At 46.1% G+C, this 22435-nt stretch overlaps 1 protein-coding gene across 1 annotated transcript in view; it reads right to left on the reverse strand.

The window, feature by feature from the left end:
* LOC148442526 (vomeronasal type-2 receptor 26-like) overlaps positions 1-22435 on the reverse strand; it is a 50657-nt gene that overhangs the window by 20233 nt on the left and 7989 nt on the right. The window contains exon 2 of the mRNA XM_088463868.1: positions 16173-16944. Within this exon, the coding sequence (XP_088319994.1) occupies positions 16173-16944 (772 nt within the window). The remainder of the gene's footprint in view (positions 1-16172; positions 16945-22435) is intronic.

The following is a 22435-nucleotide window of genomic DNA, read 5'->3' on the forward strand; positions in this document are numbered from 1 at the left end:
GTTTACTGAAGGGGGTGGAGATGGCTGCCCGATCACTGCTGGCCACAGTGATTGGGTCACAGCGGCAGCACTGCTGCTTCTATGGGAGGGGGGCTGCCGACGGTGCCCGATCACTGTGGCCAGCAGTGATCGGGACACGCTAGAGAGGCAGCCACACTTGCAGAGGGACCAGAAGGTCCAATTGATGTAATTAGCTGCAGGAAGATTAGCTTCCCACAGCCACCTAGTGGGCATTTCTGACTGGTCATATCAGATACGACCATGTCAGGGAAAGCCCAGCCTGGTGTGGTCGTATCTGATATGACCGTGCCAGGCAAGTGGTTAAATAAAAATGGCAATAAAAAAAAGATATGAGGTTTTTGAGTCCTTGATACTATGTGAAGAGAAGGGGAAGGCAGAGCTGGATGTAATGGAGGAATAAAAGGAGGGTTAACACTACATTTTTGGTGAACTGTTATATGCTATAAGCAATTCCACTCTTACCTCTGACCAGATCCGGCCCTAGGCATAGGCATAATAAACAAATGCCTAGGGCATTCCAGGGCTCTGCCGTAGTTCCTCCCCCCACTGGTGCTGCATGCCCCTCCCACCTGCCCTGCTGCTGCCGCTGCCATGTGGAAAGCCATGCTGGGATCAAGTGGCTGATCCCAGCATTGGCACAGCAGGAGGAGCTGTGTCCCCTGCGGGACACATCAGTGTCCGGCTCTGGGATGCTATTTCTGCTCCAAGCACCGGGGATGGAGTATGTGTTCCCAGCGCCAGTCAATCTTCGGGCATGGCGGGCAGGTCTTGACTCCGGGTGTGGGCTTACTGTCACCCGATAGCCTTGATACAGTGTCAGCCGTGGTGGGTGTTTGGCTCTGGCCAGCAGCCAATAGGAGGCAGATGCGATGAGCCAATCGCGGCTCGCTGTGTCATGGCCCTGCCCACTCATGGCATCTAGTATCTGATGCCGCTGAGCATAAAAGGCAGTATGGCAGTGGAGAGGAAGGAGTGAAGACCTCCCAAAGAGGCATCATGGCAAGAGTTCTGGAGGCCTCGGAAGAAGCCAGAAGACACCGTGATCAAAAAGGAAGACAGGCAGCACCGGCAGGAAGAAGCAAAGAAGAGGCGGTGCCGCTGGCCAGGATGGGCCAGCGGTTGAAGAATGCGGCTCAGGACTGGAGAGGACTGCGGAGCTGGAAAGTAAAAGAGCCAACGAAGCTCCCCCCCCACAGCCTCTTCCAATGGAACAGGTAGGCCCTCCATGAGGCCTACCATATACCCCCTCCCTAGACCACCAGGGTTGTTGGGCACTAGGCCCATTGGGGCACTGTCGGGCAATAGGCCCATGGGCATATAGGCGGGTGCAAGGCCTGGTCTACTTAGGGGACATTAGGCCCTAGTGGGAGTTATTGTCCTATTAGGTCTAAGTGACCTGGGTACTAGGCCCAAGTCACTATTGAGTAAAGTAGGTGGGCACTAGGCCTGTGGCCAAATGGAGGGCCACCTATTTTAGGGGGCACCAGTGAAAATTTTGCCTAGTGCACCAAATGGGCTAGGGCCAGCTATGCCTCTGACAGTAAGGCAGCCTGTGTAGCCGCAGTGTCCTCAGAGACTGTACCTCCAATTCCAGCTCCTCCCCTGTGGCAGGAGCCAAGTGCTGCAGGAAAATGTCACACTTCAGCACGAAGCTCCTGTCACTGAGGAGGAGCTGGCATTTTGGTGACACCCCCTCCCATATTGATACTCAGTGGAGCCCACACCTCCATAGTGACACCACTGTGCCTAATCATGAAGTAATGCAGGCAAGTGCCCCCCACACATTCGAATGGCTCACTGAGGCTTAACAGTACATGGTCACAGACTCTCATATTTTTATTTTATACTGGCATCTAGGCCAGAACAAGCACATACCAACCCTGGTCTCATAATGCTTATTGTGGACATAAAAACTTGCTGAGTTTACAGGCTAGCAACAGAACATGCCTTATTACCTTTTACCACTAGTGTCCATTCACATCAATGCCATTATGTCACAGCCACCTGATCTGGAGACTATCTCTATAGTGATTAAGGTACAGGTAGCCATGCTAATATCCAATGGTCAACACATAGCAGCTCTCATTGTCATTCAGGGGCGTATCTATAATATGTGCAGGGTGTGTGGTGCACAGGCCCCTGGGTCAAGGGGGGCCCGCATTGCACACCCTGCACCCATATTATCTAAAACTCACCATCCGTGGTCCAGCGTTGGGTGACAGCGCTGTACAGAACACTGGAAAATGGCCGCGGTGGCTATTTTTCCGGCATTAAGATGCCCCTGTTGTCATTCATTTACATTATACCTCCTGCACAGTAACACTTTCCTAATGTGTACTGTATGTAGTATTTGTAGCATTTGTAGTGGCAATGTGCTCTACTTACTACAATCCACATTGCAAATTCAGGCAATATCACAGGGATTTACTACAAATCCCTGTGAATCCCCTCCGCACACTAGTCACAGTATTTTCTAAAAAAAATACAGTGACAAAGTGCCCGCGCATGCGCCGACTGGCCGCTGCTACCACCGGCGCTATGCCCCACCCCCCGTGCTAAGCGCTGCCCCTGTGATCCTGCCCTCCCTTAATTACACTTATCTGCATGATCCAGGCCTCCGGTGATGTCTTCCGTGTCCTCCGGTCAGGTGATATCCCATACTGCTCTGGGACCCGATCACCTGATGACCGGGCAGCAGTGCAGCATGGGAGACCAGCTGACTGGAGGGGAGATGTCACCGGAGCCCCGGCCACCAGTCCATGGAGTCAGGTAAGTTATTTTTATTTTTTACAATTTTTTTTTTGTAGTGGTCAGCTTGCAGTCTGTTTAGACCACACAGCTGATCACTGGGGCCGGCTCCTGGCTCTGCTCTGCCTTTAAGAGCAGAGCAGGTGTCCAGTAACCAGGGGAGACCCTGGATAACGCCACCTCCAGATGGAGTTATTATCACAGGGCCTCCCTAGGTATTTTTTCACAATTTATTTTTAGTAACTACCAGGCAGATCACATTTCCCATTACAATTAAGGGAAATGTGATCTGATTACTAAAAATAAGTGATACTTACTGGTTGGAGTAGAATTTTACGAATTCTACTCAAATTGCCCTATAGTAACTGTAGGTGATACTAAAATAATGTGAAAAGGGTGTCAAAACACCATTTTGCACTTTTTTTTAGTAAAAATAATGTTAATAAATAGAGCACTAAGGGCTCTATTTACTACAATCCGCATACTGAATGCAGATTGTAGTGTGATATTACCGAGTGAATTTGCCTTGCAAATTCAGGCAATATCACAGAGATTTACTACAAATCCCTCACAGTGTCAGAGCTTGCGATAAAGCTCTGTCCCTGCAAATCCCCTTCGGAGTCTTATCACGGTATTTTCACAAAAAATACCGTGATTAAGTGCCAGCGCATGCGCCAACCAGTCGCTGCTGCTACACCCCGGTTCTAAGATCCGCCCCCTGGCACTAAGCCCCGCCCCCATGATCAGGGACCCCCCCGTGACCCCCCTAACCCCCGTGACCCCCCTCTCCCTTAAGTACACTTACCTGCATGCTCCGGGCTCCAGTGATGTTCTCCATTCCTCCGGTCAGGTGATCTCCCATACTGCACTGGGACCCAATCACCTGATGACCGGGCAGCAGTGCACTATGGGAGACCAGCTGACTGGAGGGGAGTCATCCCCGGAGGCCTGATCACCGGTCCCTGGAGTCAGGTAAGTAATTTTTATTTTTTACAATTTTTTTTTGTAGTGATCAGCTTGCGGTCTGTTTTGGACTTTTCGCTCCACATCGGAGGTTAGAGTGGGGATAAAGTATCGGGCGTGTGCCCGCTTATCCCTGTATTCAATTTAAAAAGACCGAAAATGGGACCCAGCGAATCTGGATCTACAAAAAAAATGGGAATTTTTGGGAAATGTGCCTGGGACCCCCCTAAAGATGTCCAGACATGGGGGATCACTATGGGTTCCCCAATTTTTGCCTGCTGAAGGAAGACAGGGTTTGTAATAGCCGCGGCAGGTGTTTTTTTGCTGCTATGAAGAAGTGGTGAAGAAAAGCACTTACATTTTTTTTTTTTATATTAGTTATTCCTATCAAATTTGGGGTACATGAAAATGGGGGTAAGCATATTTTTAAGTCCCTAAAGTTAATTTTAAAAATTCGGCAAAAATGCACCTGCCGCTACTCTGCGGAATGAAGAAAACACCTGCTGCATACTTGGGAACCCATCTGAATTTAATTTGGCTATTTTAGAAGTGTGTTCCTTAATTTTTAATTTTTAAACCCCTAAATTAAAGTATCCCGATTTTTTTTTTACATTTTTTTAACACAGTTTATTTTTAAATGACATTCCTAAGGGTGCAGGCTATTTTTTTTAAGCCTGCACCCCTACACCCAAATTCAGCACTTTTTTCGCCACCTATTTCAGTGGTGAAAAGTTATCACCATTTTTTTTCAATGACTTTTCGAACCTGCGAAAAGTCTTTGAAATTGAATACGGGGATAATTGAAATAGGCAAAAATAACATTTCACTCCAAACTGAATATGGCCCTATAGCTGGTTTAGTGCTGATTATGCCCTATTCATACACTACATAAAGTAATCAGCGCTCATAGATGGGGACATATATATTAGCATATGTACTTTTAACTTTAATCCCTGTTTGAAGGGTATTTTGCCATTTTTTTCTATTTTGTACCATTTCAATACTGTTCAATAAAACAGTGTTGTATTATCTGACGATCAGTCATTTATAGTACCATAGCCTCCCCCTGCATACTCACACACAGGGATTGCGGATACAGATTGACACAGGACCAGCAGACTTCATGGTCAGATAAGCAAACATTCCATACCTAAAGTCACTGCAATTCTAGTGTCGCATGTCTCTCTGATACTACGTTCCTTTCCTGAGGTGGAGAGTGCAGTGGAGGAGAGGAGTTCACGTTCTCACCATACTCTGGTTAAAGGTCTTTTTTGCATACAAATACCTGCCTACAGTTTTTGCCTATCTGCAATTAGCTTAATGCTATAAGAATTTTTGAATATCCTGCCAACAGCTTTTGCCCACCTGATACGCATATTATTTGTTGATTGTTATATTACATCCATTGGAGAGACATATCCTGACTACATCATATTGGTATTCATACCAAACTTGAACTCCAGACGTATAAAATTCTAGTCCTGAAAATCCAGCCTCAAGTTATTGCCCACCAGCTTGATAACATAAGCAGACTGTGTTATATATATACATATATATATATATATATATATATATTAGGGGTGTGCACCGGCCACTTTTCGTGTTTTGTGTTTTGGTTTTGGATCTGGATCTTTCTTCGTGTTTTGGATCTGGATTGGTTTTGCCAAAACCACCCTTCCGTGTTTTGGGTTCTGGGTTTTGTGTTTTGGATCTGTATTTTTTTTTAAAAAAGCATAAAAACAGCTAAAATCACAGAATTTGTAGGTTTTTCTGCTCCTATGCTATTATTAACCTCAATAACCTTAATTTCCACTCATTTCCAGTCTATTCTGAACACCTCACACCTCACAATACTGTTTTTATGTCCAAAACGTTGCACCGAGGTAGCTGGATGACTATGCTAAGCGACACGAGTGGGCGGCACAAACACGTGACCCATCTAGGCGTGAAACTGCAGTGGCAGACAGGATGGCAGTTTGAAAAACTAGGCCCCAAACTGTACATAATGCAATGAAAAAAAAGAGGTGCAAGATGGAATTGTCCTTGGGCCCTCCCACCCACCCTTATGTTGTATAAACAGGACATGCACACTTTAACAAACCAATCATTTCAGCGCCAGGGTCTGCCACACAACTGTGGCTGAAATGATTGGTTCGTTTGGGCCCCCACAAAACAAGCTGGCAATTAATGTGTCCCTGCACAAACTGGCTCTATGGAGGCAAGATGTCATCCTCATCCTCCTCATCCACCGATTCCTCACCCTCTTCAGTGTGTACATCCTCATCCTCACAAAGTATTAACTCGTCCCCACTTGAATCCACCACCACAGGTCCCTCTGTACCTTCTGGAGGCTGGTCTCCCTGGAAGAGCTGATAATTCATTTTGATGAACATCATCTTCTCCACATTCTGTGGAAGCAACCTCCTACGCCTTTCGCTGACAAGGTTCCCGGCTGCACTAAACACTCTTTCGGAGTACACACTGGAGGGGGGGCAACTCAGGTAAAATAGAGCCAGTTTGTACAGGGGCCTCCAAATTGCCTCTTTTTCCTGCCAGTACAGGTATGGACTGTCTGCCATGCCTACTTGGATGCTGTCACCGATGTAATCCTCCACCATTCTGTCAATGGTGACAGTATCATATGCAGTGACAGTAGACATGTCAGAAATTGTTGCCAGGTCCTTCAGTCCGGACCAGATGTCCAAACTTGGTCCTGCCTGCCCTGCATCACCGCCAGCGGGTTGCTTAAGATACCTAAGTTTTTTCCTGGCAGCCCCAGTTGCAGGAGAAAATGAAGAAGGAGCCGTTGACGTGTCACGTTCCGCTTCAGCTGACAGTGTGTTCACCAGCAGGTCTTTGCACCTCTGCAGGCTTGTGTCGGCCGGAAAGAGAGACACCACATAGGCTTTAAACCTAGGATCGAGCACGGTGGCCAAAACGTAGTGGTCTGATTTCAACAGATTGACCACCCTGGAATCCTGGCAAAGCGAATGAAGGGCTTCATCCACAAGTCCCACATGCCGAGCGGAATCGCTCCATCTTAGCTCCTCCTTCACTTTCTCCAGCTGCTTCTGCAAAAGCCTGATGAGGGGAATGACCTGACTCAAGCTGGCAGTGTCTGAACTGACTTCACGTGTGGCAAGTTCGAAGGGCTGGAGAACCTTGCACAACACGGAAATCATTCTCCACTGCGCTTGAGTCAGGTGCATACCCCCTCCTTTGCCTATGTCATAGGTGGATGTATAGGCTTGTATGGCCTTTTGCTGCTCCTCCATCCTCTGAAGCATATAGAGGGTTGAGTTCCACCGCGTCACAACCTCTTGCTTCAGGTGATGGCGGGGCAGGTTCAAGAGTGTTTGCTGGCGCTCCAGTCTTCGGCACGCAGTCGCTGAATGGCGAAAGTGGCCAGAAATTTTTTGGGCCACCCAAAGCGTCTCCTGCACGCCCCTGTCGCTTTTCAGAAAATTCTGCACCACCAAGTTTATTGTGTGAGCAAAACATGGGACGTGCTGGAATTTGCCCAGATGTAATGCCCGCACAATATTGGTGGCGTTGTCAGATATCACAAATCCCCAGGAGAGTCTAAGTGGGGTAAGCCACTGGGCGATGATTTCCCTCAGTTTCTCTAAGAGGTTGTCGGCGGTGTGCCTCTTACTGAAACCGGTGATACACAGCGTAGCCTGCCTTGTAACGAGCTGGCATTTCTGAGATGCTGCTACTGGTGACGCTGCTGCTGTTGCTGCGTAAGGTGATACATCTACCCAGTGGGCTGTCACAGTCATATAGTCCTTAGTCTGCCCTGTTCCACTTGTCCACATGTCCGTGGTTAAGTGGACATTGTGTACAACGGCATTTTTCAGGACACTGAGGACACTTTTTCTGACGTTTCTGTACAGTCTCGGTATCGCCTGCCTAGTGAAGTGGAACCTAGACGGGATTTGGAACCGGGGACACACTACCTCCATCAATTGTCTAAATCCCACTGCACTAATGGCGGATACCGGACGCACGTCTAACACCAACATAGCAGTCAAGGCCTCAGTTATACATTTTGCTTCAGGATGACTGCTGTCGTACTTCATCCTCCTCGCTAAGGACTGTTGGAGGGTCAATTGTTTAGTAAAAGTAGTGGTGTTCCTACTTCCTCTCTGGGATGATGAACGACTCCCAGCAGCAGCAACAGCAGCAGCGGCAGCAGTAGGCGTAGCAATGCAGGATCCTCCGGAGGAATCCCGGATAGGAAAGTCAGTCATGCCAGTGACATGGCCTGCAGGACTACTTCCGATCCTAACTAAGGAGGAAATTGACGAGGAGGGAGTTGACGGTGTGGTTTGCAGGCGCTTGGATACAACAGGACAACGGGATTTAGGTGTCCCTGGACTGCTTACGGTCTTAGCCAAAGTTTCTGAACTTGACAGTAACATTTTATGAACGCGCTGCAGGTGCCGTATAAGGGAGGATGTTCCTAGGTGGTTGACGTCCCTACCCCTACTTATTTCACCTTTACATATGGTACATATGGCAAGACAGTTGTTGTCCGGATTTGGATAGAAATATTGCCAGACCAAAGAGGTGGAATGTTTGGTCTTCTGCCCAGGCATGACCGTGATGGGCTTTTTCATCCCACGGACAACAACTGTCTCCCCCGGAGCCTGATTTAAACAAACCACATCACCATCAGAATCCTCCTCGCCAACTTCCTCCTCAGCGCCAGCTACACCAGTATCCTCATCCTGTTGTACTTCAACAGTGACATCTTCAATTTGCATATCAGCAAGTGGACTGTGGGTGCTCCTTTCAGCACTTGCAGGGGGCGTGCAAATGGTGGAAAGAGCCACCTCTTCCCGTCCAGTGCTGGGAAGGTCAGGCATCGCAACCACCACCACACTTGGACTCTCCTTGGGGATTTGTGATATCTTCTTAGAAAGCACAGTTCTTCGCTGTGCTTTTGCCAGCTTAACTCTTTTGATTTTTTTAGTGGGAGGAGGGCTTCCATCGTCATGTGAAGCTGAACCACTAGTCATGAACATACTAGGGATCGACCTTAGCCGTTCCTTGCCACTCCGTGTCGTAAATGGCATATTGGCAAGTTTACGTTTCTCTTCAGCTGATTTAAATGTCTTTTTCAAGGTCATTTTCCTGAACTTTGCCATTTGGGATTGTATGTGCCCTCTACTATGACATTGGGCATCGGCTTTGGCAGACGACGTTGATGGCATGTTATCGTCTATGTCATGACTAGTGGCAGCAGCTTCAGCACTAGGAGGAAGTGGTTCTTGATCTTTCTCTATTTTATTTTTATCGGAGAAAGTTTGGTCCTCCATTTATGTTATATCGATTTGATATATACGTGCGGCTAAACACAGAAAATAATTTTTTTTTGGGTTTGGACTGGAGTGTACTTTGTGGGTTACAGCACCCTTTAACGGTCAAGCCAGCCGGCCCTTTACTTATGACACAGGCGCACGCTTGGCACTACTTTGTTGATGCACGTGCGGCTACTGCGCACACAATTCACAAACACAGAAAATAATTTTTTTTTGGTTTGGACTGGAGTGTACTTTCGGGGGTTACAGCACCCTTTAACGGTCAAGCCAGCCGGCCCTTTACTTATGACACAGGCGCACGCTTGGCACTACTTTGTTGATGCACGTGCGGCTACTGCGCACACAATTCACAAACACAGAAAATAATTTTTTTTTTGGTTTGGACTGGAGTGTACTTTCGGGGGTTACAGCACCCTTAACGGTCAAGCCAGCCGGCCCTTTACTTATGACACAGGCGCACGCTTGGCACTACTTTGTTGATGCACGTGCGGCTACTGCGCACACAATTCACAAACACAGAAAATAATTTTTTTTTGGTTTGGACTGGAGTGTACTTTCGGGGGTTACAGCACCCTTTAACGGTCAAGCCAGCCGGCCCTTTACTTATGACACAGGCGCACGCTTGGCACTACTTTGTTGATGCACGTGCGGCTACTGCGCACACAATTCACAAACACAGAAAATAATTTTTTTTTTGGTTTGGACTGGAGTGTACTTTGGGGGTTACAGCACCCTTTAACGGTCAAGCTAGCCGGCCCTTTACTTATGACACAGGCGCACGCTTGGCACTACTTTGTTGATGCACGTGCGGCTACTGCGCACACAATTCACAAACACAGAAAATAATTTTTTTTTTGGTTTGGACTGGAGTGTACTTTCGGGGGTTACAGCACCCTTAACGGTCAAGCCAGCCGGCCCTTTACTTATGACACAGGCGCACGCTTGGCACTACTTTGTTGATGCACGTGCGGCTACTGCGCACACAATTCACAAACACAGAAAATAATTTTTTTTTGGTTTGGACTGGAGTGTACTTTCGGGGGTTACAGCACCCTTTAACGGTCAAGCCAGCCGGCCCTTTACTTATGACACAGGCGCACGCTTGGCACTACTTTGTTGATGCACGTGCGGCTACTGCGCACACAATTCACAAACACAGAAAATAATTTTTTTTTTGGTTTGGACTGGAGTGTACTTTCGGGGGTTACAGCACCCTTAACGGTCAAGCCAGCCGGCCCTTTACTTATGACACAGGCGCACGCTTGGCACTACTTTGTTGATGCACGTGCGGCTACTGCGCACACAATTCACAAACACAGAAAATAATTTTTTTTTGGTTTGGACTGGAGTGTACTTTCGGGGGTTACAGCACCCTTTAACGGTCAAGCCAGCCGGCCCTTTACTTATGACACAGGCGCACGCTTGGCACTACTTTGTTGATGCACGTGCGGCTACTGCGCACACAATTCACAAACACAGAAAATAATTTTTTTTTTGGTTTGGACTGGAGTGTACTTTGGGGGTTACAGCACCCTTTAACGGTCAAGCCAGCCGGCCCTTTACTTATGACACAGGCGCACGCTTGGCACTACTTTGTTGATGCACGTGCGGCTACTGCGCACACAATTCACAAACACAGAAAATAATTTTTTTTTTGGTTTGGACTGGAGTGTACTTTCGGGGGTTACAGCACCCTTAACGGTCAAGCCAGCCGGCCCTTTACTTATGACACAGGTGCACGCTTGGCACTACTTTGTTGATGCACGTGCGGCTACTGCGCACACAATTCACAAACACAGAAAATAATTTTTTTTTTGGTTTGGACTGGAGTGTACTTTCGGGGGTTACAGCACCCTTAACGGTCAAGCCAGCCGGCCCTTTACTTATGACACAGGCGCACGCTTGGCACTACTTTGTTGATGCACGTGCGGCTACTGCGCACACAATTCACAAACACAGAAAATAATTTTTTTTTGGTTTGGACTGGAGTGTACTTTCGGGGGTTACAGCACCCTTAACGGTCAAGCCAGCCGGCCCTTTACTTATGACACAGGCGCACGCTTGGCACTACTTTGTTGATGCACGTGCGGCTACTGCGCACACAATTCACAAACACAGAAAATAATTTTTTTTTGGTTTGGACTGGAGTGTACTTTCGGGGGTTACAGCACCCTTAACGGTCAAGCCAGCCGGCCCTTTACTTATGACACAGGCGCACGCTTGGCACTACTTTGTTGATGCACGTGCGACTACTGCGCACACAATTCACAAACACAGAAAATATTTTTTTTTTTGGTTTGGACTGGAGTGTACTTTCGGGGGTTACAGCACCCTTAACGGTCAAGCCAGTCGGCCCTTTACTTATGACACAGGCGCACGCTTGGCACTACTTTGTTGATGCACGTGCGGCTACTGCGCACACAATTCACAAACACAGAAAATAATTTTTTTTTTGGTTTGGACTGGAGTGTACTTTCGGGGGTTACAGCACCCTTAACGGTCAAGCCAGCCGGCCCTTTACTTATGACACAGGCGCACGCTTGGCACTACTTTGTTGATGCACGTGCGGCTACTGCGCACACAATTCACAAACACAGAAAATAATTTTTTTTGGTTTGGACTGGAGTGTACTTTCGGGGGTTACAGCACCCTTTAACGGTCAAGCCAGCCGGCCCTTTACTTATGACACAGGCGCACGCTTGGCACTACTTTGTTGATGCACGTGCGGCTACTGCACACACAATTCACAAACACAGAAAATATATTATTTTTTTAGCACTTGGGGGGAGCACCCCTGATGGACAGAGCACCCCCTGGACAACACTACAGCACTCCTTTAGGACTGGGACACTGCACAGGACTTTGGAGTGGACACAGCCCCTATGGAGAACTGACTGCACAACACAGTCCAGCCAGCCCCTATGGACTTTGAAGTAGTGGACACAGCCCCTATTAACAACAGCAGCACAGCACAACACAGCCAGCCCCTATGGACTTTGAAGTAGTGGACAACAGCAGCACTACACTACACTACACTACACTACACAGCCCTAACTCCCACCCTCCCTCTTCACTGTCCACAGCCGAGTGAGAAAATGGCGCCGACGCGGGTACCTTATATAGGATCCAAAACCCGCGAGACTCGGAAGGCGGGATGATGACGTTTTGCCTCGATTTCAGATCCGAGTCAGGCGGGAAAAGTCGAGCCTGACTCGGATCGGACTCGGATCGGGGGGGCTCGGGGGGGTTCGGATTTCAGAAATCCGAACCCGCTCACCCCTAATATATATACATATATACACATATATATTAGAGAGCTGTCTTTCTGCTTAGACACCTCCCACCAAATCAATCCATTTTGAACACACAGCCCCAAGTTTTTGCTAACCAGTCTTTGTACGAAGCACTGACATATATATTATACGGGACTACAGAAAGTCAATTAACTTTATACAGTAGACCAATTACCACAGAGCGCTTTATCTTATTATTGTTTGTGTCTATTCATACACTGGCCACACTCCAGCTAAAATTAATCATTTGCAAACCCCTCTCTAGAAATTCTATGTTTGCCCCTGGTACAGTATAAGGAGTTGGTTTTAAACTCCTCTCCATGCTTACAGTATGTGGACATCAATCTTTCTTTGTTGGTTGCTTCTGTGTTGTACAGTATAGTATATATTTATATTGTTATTTTAAATATATATTTATCTACTTTAAACTTTTCATTTGCAAATAGAAAGAATGAGTCTGATTCTAAGCAAGTCATTGGGTCAGTAGTAATAGTCTGTGGGCTGCAGACAGTGCTGATATTTTGGCGATTTTTATATGCAAGATAAAAGCAGGAATTGTTTTAAATGCAGAACCAACCTAATCACCAAATATTGGCACTTTCACAATCCGCTTATTATTACATTTGGCTCATTGTCTCTGTCTAAAGTCGTGTATCCACTACAGGAGAAAAATGAGCGATTGAATGATTACAACATCGTTAATGTTCAATAGTTTATTAATCGTGCAGTAAAATGCCGGCAACGACATGCGATGTGCGTTTCCACTGGTCATTGTCGGCATTTGACATCGCCTGAACATGTAGGTCAATCTGCCGATAATGACAGATTGGGCATATTCGGGGGTGAGGGAGGGTGCCTGCACTGAATGACATTATACACTGCACAGGTTGGTGAACGTTTGAATGATTACAATGTTGTAATCGTACAGTTGTTACACTCTCATGTAGTGGATACACATCTTAAGGGCAAAATGTAATAGGGTCCGAGTTTGGAAAATGTGTGAGTATAGAGCTATACTCACATTTTTGGAACTCACTCTATGAAATACAGGGGGTCATTCAGACCCACTTGTGAGCAAAGGTCGCTCGCAAGCGGGTTGATGTTGTGCGAATGCGCATGCGCATGACGGTGGGAGCTCCGTCGTGCGCATGCGTAAGACCCGGCGAGCGACGAGAAATAAGTCGCTCGGGGTCTCGCACCAAAGGGGGCGTGCTGTCGATTGTGACTGACAGCACGCCCCCTTTGGTGGGCGTGCCGGGGGCATGGCTGCCAGACGGAGGCATTCCCATGGGAACGCCTACCGTCTGGGTCCGGCCCCACTGACATCACTAGTGATGTCATTGGGAGTGATTTTGGCTCTGATAGAGCCAAAATCACTCAAGGGCTTGCGGTCACCGAGACCCTACCGCAGGGTCTCGTCGCAAGCCTGATGGTCGCGATGGTCTTGACCATCGCGACCATCATCATGGACGCTCGCATATGCTGTGGGTGGTAACCCACAGCTATGCGAGCGTCCATGAGGCCGCTCCAAAAACAGGTAGGAGGGCCCTGATTCAGAGCGAGCGCTCTGGTCAGAGCGTTTAGCTCTGAATCAGGCCCACAGTGTGAAAACATGCAAACTCAGACCCCTGCAACACACATCCAGATGTTTTGCCATTGTGAGGATACAACTCGGGCAATGTAATAGAGTGTGAATGTTTAACCTGCACTATATTACTGACTGAAAACTTGTCAAAAAACAGACTGCTTCAGGATAGCAAGTCTAGCCTGAGCAGGTTCGAGTTATATGGTCTGAGTTACACAGAAACATGCACATATCCATCAGAGCCATGCATGTTTCTAAGTGTTTATAAACAATTAAATGTAACAATAAAAAAAAAGATGTGGGGCTCCCCCTTAAAAGCATAACCAGCCCCAGGCTCTGATGAGCCTGTCCTGGCTCTTAAAATTCAGGAGAAAAAAATGCATAGGATTCACCTGTATTTTGTAAACCAGCACCAGGCACTTTTGAGCCTGTACTGGTTCTTAAAATACAGGGGGAAAATGTGTAGGGTTCCCATGTATTTTATAAACCAGCACCAGGCTTTGTTGAGCCAGTCCTGGTTGTGGAAATACAGGGGACAACATGAGTAGATATCCTCTGTATTTCTATAACCAGCACTGGACTTTTTCTAGCAGGGGTGTAATGCCACAGCCAGAGAGCCTTTTCAACGGGTCCCCTGGCCAAAGCATTGATAACTGACTGCTAAGCAGCCCTGGCTGGGTAACCCTTGGGAATTGGGACCCCTTTTCAAGGCACCCCAGGCCTTCACTTATCTCTACAAACTGCATATGAGAAATAAATCATTGTGTATTTTTAATTGCTTTTATACAGTACACTTGATATGACTCTACTGCAACCTAGTGGATAAAGGTATTATTTAGGTTTACAGAGGTCTTCTCATAAACTATCACTGTAGTTACATCAAACAGCCCTTCTTAGTGTCCTGTGTGACTCGGTTTGCATGGAGCATCTTTCTTTGCCTGAAAATATGTCACTGCCATCGACCAGTCTGTTTAAGCCGAAATGTATGTAGCCTGGCCATCAGAACCCATCTGCCAGGTTCTGGAAGTCTTCATTTGATGAGGAAGTCCCTGGGCTTGGCATGCCTACAAAACGGGGATGACATGCACCCATTTTGTACAATGGTCCTGGTTGCTATCCCCAAACCCAGTGACAGGGGGGGTAATAAGGGGACACTTGAACTGGGCCCTACAATTCCATTGGGCTCCGGCCCCTCAGGAATCTTGGGAGCCCAGTGCATAGCTGTAAGCACTGCAGGGCACAGGTGCAGGTAGAGTGAGGGAGTCCAGCCACCCGGTGCAGCTTGCACAACATAATCACATTGCACTGCTGGATCAAAGTAGAGCCATGCACAACTAAGTGTTGACTGGGCTGGGGGAGACACAGTTTGGGTGGTGGGGGGCTATAGATGAAGTGGGGGGAAAATACGGGGGATAATGGAGCTGAAGACACAATGCTGGGGATACACAGGGGATGGGTTGAGGCTGAGAGATGGGCTGGTAAATAAAAATGAGAGACACAGGGACTGAGGAGACACAGGGGCTGGGTTGAGGCTGAGAGACACAGGGTGAGCAATGAATCTGGAAGACACTGGGGCTGGGGAATGAAGCTGAGAGACAGAGTGAGGAATGAATATGAGAGCCACAGGGTGAGGAATGAAGCTGAGAGACACAGTGGAGCAGATGATGCTAAGAGACAATGAGGGATGAAGCTGAGAGACAGGTGTAGGTACTGTATAATGATTCTGAGAGACAGGGTAGATTAGTGGATGACTGAAAATGGAGAGACACTGGGGGATGAGACTGGACACAGGGATGTTGCTGTGGCAACACAGGTGAGGATGAGGCTGGGAAAACGGGGGTTGAGGTTGTTGCAACACAGGTGAGGATAAGTCTGTAAGACATTGGGGATGAGGCTGGAGAGAAACAGCCAATAAATGACCTGCATGCACCTACTGGGAGGGGGTAGGGCACCCCAAAAACATAAGCACCAAGATTTCAGTTGCCGGCCCTGGCCACCCTTCATCCCATCCTCTTTAGTCGCAGCATGTTAATCATGCTACAACTAAGGGAGGTCTGCGAGTGGTCACACAGGACCCGTTCTTCACATGAGCAGAAGGGTCCCTGTACATGCACAAATCCACAACAATCGGATATGTACATAAACCATCGAATCAGGCCCTCTGTACGGACATAAGAATTTTGGTGCTTTTTATACTCACTTTATATACATTTGTGTTAAAAATGTTTCCTTTACCATTATTGTTTAAAATTAAATACATGTCATGCAAGGCTTGAGCCATGATATAGACAGCAAGGTACACTCTGTAAGGAATTGCATCTCTAGTAAATTTTGTATAGGATGGAAAATCTGATCCTAAAGTACAGTTTCGGATGGGCATTTCTCGTACTTTTTGGATAAACACATTTTTAAGGTCATTTTTAGAGATGCAGCGAAACTCAGTTATCCAGATATCCTCCATTAATGGGTCATTGGGGTCATTTGATTGGTGAACATTATCTAGAAATTCCTGTGCTCCAGGGATGTCATATACAGGAAGTGAGAACACAAGACTGCAGTTTGTTGGTAATCCCCACTCATGTGGTAACGCAATCTCTGGTACAAGTGACCATGAAGCTGGAAGAACAAATGTCTTATTCATATTAATTTGTGCAGATCTTAGCAAAATATATATAAAATGACGACTATTTGTGCCACAAATTATAATAATCTTAGCAGTAGAATTATGAATGACATTCTTAATGCTCATCTTCATAAGACTTGTTTTAGAAATTTGAATCTTGTATTCCACACATATTCCATAATCAGTTAACTCCCTGCTCAGCTGTTGGAGCTCCCGCTCTCCGCTTTCATCATCTGATGAAATGATCCCGACCCAGTTCCACCCAAAAAGTTTCAGTAATTTTATAATTGCCAAAAACTGCACCTGGTCATTGTAAATTGTTCGAAAAAACTGTGGATAAATCCTTCTGTCACTCAGCACAGGGTCTCTTGCTCCATAACTGATCTAGAATTAACATTTATTTATAGTTAGATGACAAAATACTTTACAAAAATATACCAGAACAAATACTGTAGGAAAAACTGCAGTCTGGCTAATTTCTAATGCTAAATTTTACCGTTAATAGTATGAGCTAAAAATATTACTGTTCTATGGCTCCCTGCAGTAATAAATACATACACAAGGATTGTAAAAATTAGTTATAATAAAAGTGAATTTCAAAGAACAACAAATTTACTTTTTTGACTATATATATATATATATATATATATATATATATATATATATGTATATATATATTAGGGGTGTGCACCGGCCACTTTTCGTGTTTTGTGTTTTGGTTTAGGATCTGGATCTTTCTTCGTGTTTTGAATCTGGATTGTTTTTGCCAAAACCACCCTTCTGTGTTTTCGGTTCTGGGTTTTGTGTTTTGGATCTGTATTTTTTGTTTAAAATGCATAAAAACAGCTAAAATCACAGAATTTGTGGGTTTTTCTGCTCCTATGATATTATTAACCTCAATAACATTAATTTCCACTAATTTCCAGTCTATTCTGAACACCTCACACCTCACAATATTGTATTTAGTCCAAAAGTTTGCACCAAGGTAGCTGGATGACTATGCTGAGCAACATGAGTGGGCGGCACAAATACGTGGCCCATCTAGGAGTGACACTGCAGTGGCAGACAGGATGCCAGTTTGAAAAACTTGGCCCCAAACAGTACATAATGAAAAAAAAGAGGTGCAAGATGGAATTGTCCTTTGGCCCTCCCACCCACCCTTATGTTGTATAAACAGGACATGCACACTTTAACAAACCAATCATTTCAGCGCCAGGGTCAGCTACATGACTGTGGATGAAATGATTGGTTCATTTGGGCCCCACAAAACAAGCTGGCAATTAATCTGTCCCTGCACAAACTGGCTCTATGGAGGCAAGATGTCATCCTCATCTTGTTCATCCACCGATTCCTCACCCTCTTCAGTGTTGTGTACATCCTCATCCTCAGAGTGTTAATTAGTCCCCGCTGGAATCCACCACCACAGGTCCCTCTGTACGTACTGGAGGCTGGTCTCCCTGGAAGAGTTGATAATTCATTTTTGTGAACATCATCTTCTCCACATTTTGTGGAAGCAACCTCCTACGCCTTTCGCTGACAAGGTTCCCGGCTGCACTAAACACTCTTTCGGAGTACACACTGGAGTGGGGGTAACTCAGGTAAAATAGAGCCAGTTTGTACAGAGGCCTCCAAATTGCCTATTTTTCCTGTCAATACAGGTAAAGACTGTCTAACATGCCTACTTGGATGCTGTCACCGATGTAATCCTCCACCATTCTGTCAATGTTGACAGTATCATATGCAGTGACAGTAGACATGACAGAAATTGTTGCCAGATCCTTCAGTCCGCACCAGATGTCCAAAATTGGGACCTCATTCAGAGTCAGTCGTTGCGGCTGCACGGTCATATGGGATAAGAGGCCGGATATGCAAATGATGCACTCGCATGTTGCGTCCCTAAGATCGGATCGTTAGCTGGCCTAACAAGGGGAGGAAGCGGCCGGAAGACAAAAAATAAGCCCTCTTCTCGTACGCATTAGACGTCATCTCCGGCCATATAAGAATTAATCGAGACCATCAGGAACCATCGGAACTGGTCGTAGAGCTTAAGGTTGACCATACCCTATCTTAAGCACTACGATCAGGACAGAGTACAAACCACCCGATCTGGCTGTGTTCAAGGAGAGAGAAATTTCTGATCGTAGCAGCAAGTTTGCGCAAGCGCATTGCGAACTTTACGCATGCGTAGTTCAGCGAACATCGGTGGCGTTTGATCATGTGGCCACAATGACCGGCTCTGAATGAGGTCCTAGGTCCTGCCTGCCCTGCATCTTATCACTGCCAGTGGGTTGCTTAGGATACCTAAGTTGTTTCCTGGCAGCCCCAGTTGCAGGAGTAAATGAAGAAGGAGCTGTTAACGTGTCATGTTCCGCTTCAGCTGACCATGTTTTCACCAGCAGGTCTTTGCACCTCTCCAGGCTTGTGCTGGCCGGAAAGAGATACACCACATAGGTTTTAAACCTAGTACTGAGCACGGTGGCCAAAATGTAGTGGTCTGATTTCAACAGATTGACCACCCTGGAATCCTGGCAAAGCGAATGAAGGGCTTCATCCACAAGTCCCACATGGCGAGTGGAATCACTCCGTCTTAGCTCCTCCTTCACTTTCTCCAGCTGCTTCTGAAAAAGCCTGATGAGGGGAATGACCTGACTCAAGCTGGCAGTGTATGAACTGCCAGAAAATGTAAATCTGGATATAACGTCACTAGATAAATATTAAATTAGTTAGCCTAATGGCGTGGTAAAGCTATGACTAAATCCAGACAAAGATTATAGCTTTACCACACCATTAGGCTAACCAATTTAATATTTATCTAGTGACGTTATATCCAGATTTACATTTTCTGGCTGGTTATAGGTATGTTTACAGGTACTACCTTTTAGGAGCAGCTTATGTATAGACACTATATTTAGATTTATTCTTTTTCTTTTTATGCACCTGAATTCTTTTGTTCTCTCCAGTGTCTGAACTGACTTCATGTGTGGCAAGTTCAAAGTGCTGGAGAAACTTGCACAACAGTGCATTCTCCAGTGCGCTTGAGTCAGGTGCTAACCCCTTCCTTTGCCTATGTCACAGGTGGATGTATAGATTTGAATGGCCTTTTGCTGCTACTCCATCTGAAGCATATAGAGGGGTGAGTTCCACCGCATCACAATCTCTTGCTTCAGGCGATGGCAGGGCAGGTTCATGAGTGTTTGCTGGCTCTCCAGTCATTGGCATGCAGTCGCTGAATGGCGAAAGTGGCCAGAAATTTTTGGGTCACCCAAAGCGTCTCCTGCATGCCCCTGTCATTTTTCAGATTATTCTGCACCACCAAATTTATTGTGAGAGCAAAACAAAGGATGTGCTGGAATTTGCCCAGATGTAATGCCCACACAATATTGGTGGCGTTGTCAGATATCACAAATCCCCAGGACAGTCAAAGTGGGGTAAGCAACTGGGCAATGATTTCCCTCAGTTTCTCTAAGAGGTTGTCGGTGGTGTGCCTCTTACTGAAACCAGTGATACACAGTGTAGCCTGCCTTGGAATGAGCTGGTGTTTCTGAGATGCTGCTACTGATGCCGCTACTGTTGTTGCTGCGTAAGGTGATACATCTACCCAGTGGGCTGTCACAGTCATATAGTTCTTAGTCTGCCCTGTTCCACTTGTCCACATGTCCGTCGTTAAGTGGACATTGGGTACAACTGCATTTTTTAGGACACTGAGGAAACTTTTTCTGACGTTTCTGTACAGTCTCGGTATCACCTGCCTAGTGAAGTGGAATCTAAATGGAATTTGGAACCGGGGACACACTACCTCCATCAATTGTCTAAATCCCACTGCACTAATGGTGGATACCGGATGCATGTCTAACACCAACATAGCAGTCAAGGCCTCCGTTATCCATTTTGCTTAAGGATGACTGCTGTCGTACTTCATCTTCCACGCTAAGGACTGTTGAAGGGTCAATTGTTTAGTAAAAGTAGTGGTGTTCCTACTTCCTCTCTGGGATGATGAACGTCTCCCAGCAGCAACAGCAGCAGCGGCAGCAGTAGGCGTAGCAATGCAGGATCCTCTGGATGAATCCCGGATAGAAAAGTCAGTCATGCCAGTGACATTGCCTGCAGGACTACTTCCGATCCTGACTAAGGACTAAATTGATGAGGAGGGAGTTGACAGTGTAGTTTGCAGGTGCTTGGATACAACAGGACAAAGGGATTGAGGTGTCCTTGGACTGCTTAAAGTCTTATCCAAAGTCTTTGAACTTGACAGTAACTTTTTATGAATGCGCTGCAGGTGACATATAAGGGAGGATGTTCCTAGGTGGTTAACATCCCTACCCCTACTTATTTCAACTTTACATATGGTACATATGGCAAGACAGTTGTTCTCTGGATTTGGATAGAAATATTGCCAGACCAAAGAGGTGGAATGTTTGGTCTTCTGCCCAGGCATGACCGTGATGGGCTTTTTCATCCTACAGACAACAACTGTCTCCCCCGGAGCCTGATTTAAACAAACCACATCACCATCAGAATCCTCCTCGCCAACTTCCTTCTCAGCGCCAGCTACTCCAGTATCCTCATCCTGTTGTACTTCAACAGTGACATCTTCAATTTGCATATCAGCAAGTGGACTGTGGGTGCTCCTTTCAGCACTTGCAGAGGGCCTGTAAATGGTGGAAAAAGCCACCTCTTCCCGTCCAATGCGGGGAAGGTCAGGCATCACAACCACCACCACACGAGGAATATCCTTGGGGATTTTTGATACTAAGGATTCTGCATTTGAACTTCTATATACCCCTGCCTATACCTTCTAATATTCTATAAACCTCTAAGGATGACGTTAATTTGCATACGCAGTCATCCAGTAAATAAAGACTCCAGACTTAGAACATGTGGTTCCAAAGCACAAAGTATTATTCAAGTAAAGTACAGCAGTTACACACTATGATCCTCATATAATCTTAGCACAAAGGGATTATACAGACCCAAGTACAATTATACATACGCAGCATTCTCTGGTCCAGATGTTAGGTATCAGCAAGAAACCCCTCGTCAATCAGCATTCAGCACAAAGACTAGGAACCCAGGGTCAGCACAAATATCTATACCCCTCGTGTAATGAATAACACAATAGAGAAGTTTGTTGCTAATACCATTGGTCCTAAAGGAGAGGGCATATGTTACAAGGCATTTAACAGGTTGATTCAAATAGACACAACCCAGCCTCTAAGAACTGGGGGTCTCTCGTTTCCTGCCTCATGCAATTATCCTAAAAGTTGTTCATATAATGTACATTTTGTTGCTTGAAAGTCTCTGCAGAAGTTGAGAATGCATGATGCGATCTCCACTCTGAAGGTACCGGAATACTGTTGAAAGAGTACACATCAGTACAATACCAATCACGGCTTACTTATCATGTATAAAACCTTAGTTACCAAATAATCTTTATTTAACAGAATGAACAAACTTTAATCTTAGACTTTATAGCTTATTAAACCTTTTATGTGAATATGTAATGTGTAAGTATGCGGGGTGTGATGTAAATACACTAGTTAACTTGGGGCAGATGCGTGCGCATTAAGCTAATAAACAGCGTTTTCATACAGGATCTTATGCATTCGCTACTATGTGACTAGTTAACAGCGCAATTGTGCGTATTAATGTGTGTATGAGAAATGGTGCACTGAAATCTCACTTAAACTAAGTGAACTCCTAACAGTGTGGAATGCTGAGCCTTATAGTTCCACATGCCCCCCCCTCTCTCAGCAGCCCCCACCCTTCCCAGGCTAAAAAGTACAGTCCTTTGTTCTCCCAGGTTCTTGTGTAAATGCAAATTAGCACAGCTACAAGACCCAAACCTCAGATAACACTCTTGGCTTTGAAGGTATTT

The sequence above is a fragment of the Taudactylus pleione genome, unplaced genomic scaffold, assembly GCF_031769625.1.
Source record: "Taudactylus pleione unplaced genomic scaffold, aTauple2 ptg001476l, whole genome shotgun sequence".
Taxonomy (NCBI): Eukaryota; Metazoa; Chordata; class Amphibia; order Anura; family Myobatrachidae; genus Taudactylus; species Taudactylus pleione.